The sequence below is a fragment of the Frankliniella occidentalis genome, unplaced genomic scaffold, assembly GCF_000697945.3.
Source record: "Frankliniella occidentalis isolate FOCC.00 unplaced genomic scaffold, Focc_3.1 Scaffold64, whole genome shotgun sequence".
NCBI lineage: Eukaryota > Metazoa > Arthropoda > Insecta > Thysanoptera > Thripidae > Frankliniella > Frankliniella occidentalis.
Genome location: NW_026267194.1, coordinates 364,351 through 368,631, shown reverse-complemented (window position 1 = coordinate 368,631; position 4,281 = coordinate 364,351). Strand labels below are relative to the sequence as shown.

The 4,281-nt window shown below is 38.4% G+C and overlaps 3 protein-coding genes across 3 annotated transcripts in view; 1 reads left to right on the top strand and 2 right to left on the bottom strand.

Annotated features, from left to right (window-relative positions):
* The window catches only part of LOC113213154 (B-cell lymphoma 3 protein-like), a 16,009-nt gene extending 14,339 nt beyond the window's left edge, over positions 1-1,670 (top strand). Inside the window, exons 3-6 of the mRNA XM_026432125.2 lie at positions 73-258; positions 341-1,043; positions 1,126-1,261; positions 1,423-1,670. Coding sequence (XP_026287910.1) covers positions 73-258; positions 341-1,043; positions 1,126-1,261; positions 1,423-1,572 — 1,175 coding nt within the window. The 3' untranslated portion in view covers positions 1,573-1,670. The remainder of the gene's footprint in view (positions 1-72; positions 259-340; positions 1,044-1,125; positions 1,262-1,422) is intronic.
* Positions 1,671-1,706: 36 nt separating this feature from the next.
* LOC113213156 (peroxiredoxin) lies at positions 1,707-3,338 on the bottom strand. Its single transcript, XM_026432127.2, has 5 exons — positions 3,021-3,338; positions 2,759-2,876; positions 2,424-2,663; positions 2,172-2,337; positions 1,707-2,093 (listed from the first exon to the last, which is right to left on the bottom strand). The coding sequence occupies exons 1-5, from the start codon at positions 3,331-3,333 to the stop codon at positions 2,046-2,048; spliced, it is 885 nt and encodes a 294-aa protein (XP_026287912.1). The 5' UTR covers positions 3,334-3,338; the 3' UTR covers positions 1,707-2,045.
* Positions 3,339-3,534: 196 nt separating this feature from the next.
* Positions 3,535-4,281, bottom strand: part of LOC113213153 (transmembrane 9 superfamily member 3) — a gene marked incomplete in the record, with an annotated part of 15,163 nt that continues 14,416 nt past the window's right edge. The window contains 1 exon segment of the mRNA XM_026432123.2: positions 3,535-4,281.

The following is a 4,281-nucleotide window of genomic DNA, read 5'->3' as shown; positions in this document are numbered from 1 at the left end:
TAATTTTTATTTTGTAAACAGTCGGAAAGATTTTCATTATTTTATCTGAACGAAAAATTTGCTCATTTAAAGGTTGGGATGTAGTGTCTCTTGCTGTGACGAGTCAAGATGAAACATTGCTTGAGATTTTGACCTCCATGCCCATAGCGCACAACTTGAATCCAGCACTGGCTACTGCATGTCAACAAGGAAAGGTTCAGGCTGTCAAGCTTTTGCTTGGGAGAGGGGTAGATGTTAATGGAACACTACCAATTTCAGGCAAGTCTTAAAACAAATTGGCGTGAGTATAGTTTTTAGTCATAAAATTCCAAGAAGTTCATGTTAGATATGCTAATTTCAGGTATGACACCCTTAATGCTGGCTGCTAGTGGAGGACATGTGGACATTGTAGACATACTCCTCAGTTTTGGAGCCAACCCACACATTTTAAACTCTTCAAACTTGACTGCATTTGACTGTGCTATGATTAGTGGGTATAATGACCTCAGTTCAATCCTCTCTTTCCATACCACACCTAAACTAAAAATAAGTCCTACCTTTTCTATCGATTTATGCCCTACACTTAAAAAAATTGACATGATATCTGATGTAAATTGTGATGTCAACAAGCTGAACTTGCATCCATGCACACCAATGTGTCAAAGTCCCAGCTTGTCAGAAAACTCAAATTTTTTCAATTTTATATCTAATAGCACAACACCAACTGAACAGTTTTGTAGTGCTAATGGGACAGCCCTACATCCCTGTACTCCTAAGAGTCTAACTCCAGGTTTTCTACCCCACAGTCCTCAATTTTTCAAATTTCCCCCAAGTCCCAGGTACATGTGTCCAGCTGGCTGCCTGCCATGCTCACCCTGTCCACCAGCATCATCTGGATATTATACACAAAACTTCCATCCCTACATAAGTCCATCTTTTTCTCCAAACCCCATGGTGCCTCCTTGGATGTTCACTCACAGTCAAAAGCATAACAAAACGGGACCCAAACTAAAAGTAAAGGGGTCCAAGAACATGTTTAGTTGGTGGAAACGGTTAAAAGCAAGGTGTGCATTCTCTTTAACACTCTTCTTCAGTTACGTTTGTATGAATCTACATATCTGCATTCATTTTGCTCATCCTTTCCAGATACAAAAAGAAAAAGTTGAAGAAACAAATTAAAGTTTATGTTACTTTTGATGAAAAAACTTCTGACAGCCAACTAGAAGCTCTTCTGCGCTCATTAAACTTGGATTTCCTCCTGCCACTGATGAATAGTCATGAGGTAAGGAAGTATAGTCAAACCATAGCAACCTTATCTAAGCATAACATAGGATGAGATTTTTGAGTTGTTTTAGAACTTGATTTCCGATGTTTATTAATTAACAGCAAGTACTAAATCTGACAAGCCTTGGTATTAATTTTTTTTTTCTTTTTCATCTTTAGATGGATGTAGAGACTTTTATGCACCTAACAGAACTTGACTTAGAAGAATTGGGTATAGCTGACAAGGGGCTGAAGAATCTAATTTTGCAAAACATCACAAGTTTAAAGAGCAACATAGCATACAACGCATTACAACATCAGCGCATATAATGACATTGATGTTGAAATTTGTTTTTAGATGAGATTTTAACTAGACTTTCAATTTTAGTAATGCTTTGACAGCAATAAAATATTTTTACACTAGACAACTAAGTTGAATTATTGTTTTAACTCAAAGAACATACGGCATTTGTTTTTAGTTTTATTTTCAAAATAGTCTGTTGCACTTTACACTGTTTATTTTCTTTTGGAATGGCAATAATTGAGTAACATACCAAACACAAATCAGTCTATTGACTAGATCCATCAATATTAATCATATAGCTATAGACATGGTCAGAGAAATCATTAACACCCATGTCAATTTCATTTTTGGATGAAGTATAGAGGGCATTGCACATGCACACAAGGAAGACATGTTGTGATGGTAGGTTGAGATTGATAAACTTCAGATAGAAAATTTTTCTTACCCCATGAGCCATGAGTGATGTTTAGGAGCTACAACTTGCATCAATAAACCCATCTTAATGTTTTGAGAAAAATTCCTTCTTCCCAATCAAATCTGGCTTAATCTGAAAGGGAATTTTGTTTTTTAAGTGATAAAATTATACTTGATAAAATAGACAATACACAATCCAAACAATACATACCGTGTCTTCACCAGGCTTCCATCCAGCAGGGCAAACTTCTCCAAATTTATCAGTATATTGGAAAGCCTGCACAAGACGCAGTGTTTCATCTACACTGCGACCAACAGGGAGGTCATTCAAAGTGATTTGACGAATGACACCTCGGGGGTCAATAATGAATAAGCCTCTGTTGATAGAATGGAATGTTACTACATGACAGAAAATAGACAAACTAATCACACAGGTTACTTTAACATGAAACAAGAATATTACCGCAGTGTGTGGCCAAGCTCTTCAAGGTACACGCCATAATCCTTGGATATCTGATGGTTCATGTCAGACAACAATGGAATGCTAAGTTTACCAAGTCCACCCTCCTTGCGTGGCGTATTGGTCCATGCATGGTGAGTGAAATGGGAATCCACGGAGCATGCCACAACCTCGGTGTTTATTTTACGGAATTCCTCCAAACGGTCATTGAAGGCAAGAATCTCCGTAGGGCACACAAATGTACTAAAACACAAAATATACAAAAATAAAAGTATTATTTCGGAAGAGAGATAAGCACTGTAATTAATCATGATAAATTTTAAATAAATGTGACTTACAAGTCCAAAGGATAGAAAAAGAAAATAAGGTATTTTCCTTTGTAATCCGACAACTTGATCTCCTTGATTTCCCCATTGACAACGGCAGTCCCCTTCCATTCAGGGGCAGGTTTGGAAACTGAAATAGATAAGAAGATGAATGCCAAGGCCGACCTTTCAGAACTACCGATCCACTCTCATAAACCCAGCAGCAACAATATTTGACGACTGCTCTTAAAAGTACATGAGCCTTAGGGTAAATGACCCTATAACCTATACTCACTGACTGCCTTCGTCCACTGCAGCTTGTGGTCCCCGCCGTGTGGCCAGGTGTACGGGTACACATTACCTCCGGCAAACGAGTGACACGACTGCTCTTTCCCTATGGTTTCACTAAAAGTTTGACCCGCAACAAGGGCGGAACACAAGGCACAGAGTGCCAACAAGTACCAGCCGGCGCCCATGGTTGTTGTTTGTTGTGATCTGGAGGGGAGGTGGGTGGGTGGATGGCGTGGCGTGGCGTAGCGTAGCGGCGTGGCAGCACGGGTGGCAGGATGTGCATACGGGATGGACACACGCAACCGGGGCCACATCATACTTACACCATGTCACACGGCAATTACAAACCGCCTACGTGTCAGAAGACGTCGGCGAAAGCACTTCAGTTGTAGGAGACGAGATACCGTCCGTCAGCGATAGCCAAAAAGAGACGAGATAAATTTTTGATACTTTTGTACATAATTTAATGAACTTTATCAAGCTTATAAAGACTTTCAAAAACCACTCATTTTCACAAATGACAGCCTTGAATGTTTAGTTTTTATTATTTTTTTAAAAAAAAGAACTGGTTTAGAAGTAACTGTACAAACAAATAATAAAAGATTTTCTTTGTACAAAGAACATCATAACAGAAAGACAGCAGCTAAGATACTCACACTCCCATTCCATACGGAGAACAACAAAATCATTACAATAACTAACGAAATTATTACCTACATAGCTCACTCTTATCAACCCTTTTATCCCACACAATACTGAATCTGGAAACCATTAAACCATATTGATTTACCTTTGCAAACCACTTACTTGATCAACAAATTGCAATTAGTTACACATTCTTCATCAAACAAAATTAAAATGACAGATAAATTCATTACGGACTAGAAGAGAAAGGAAGCAGATTGTTTGATTGAAAGAGGAAGAGTGCCCAACACAGCAACATATTCAATTCCAATAAAATAGTTTGGAAATGCAGCAAAGTTGAAATAGAAGTTACACCAAGAGAGAAGAATAGAGGAAAGAAACATCTGATGTTACAATTTTTTTCTAGAATGCAAAGGAAACATCATTTCAAGAGGGATAGCTCTTACTATGATCATCAAGTGACAACCAAAGGATATTCACTCACAGAGTGCATAAATATCCTGCCATACCGTATAAAGAGCTAATATGGACCATGCTGACACCCTCTTATTTTTATGTTCCGCTTCTGTGTGACTTGCCTAACCACTGAGCTGTCGCCCAGCATTGTCAGGAACACAACA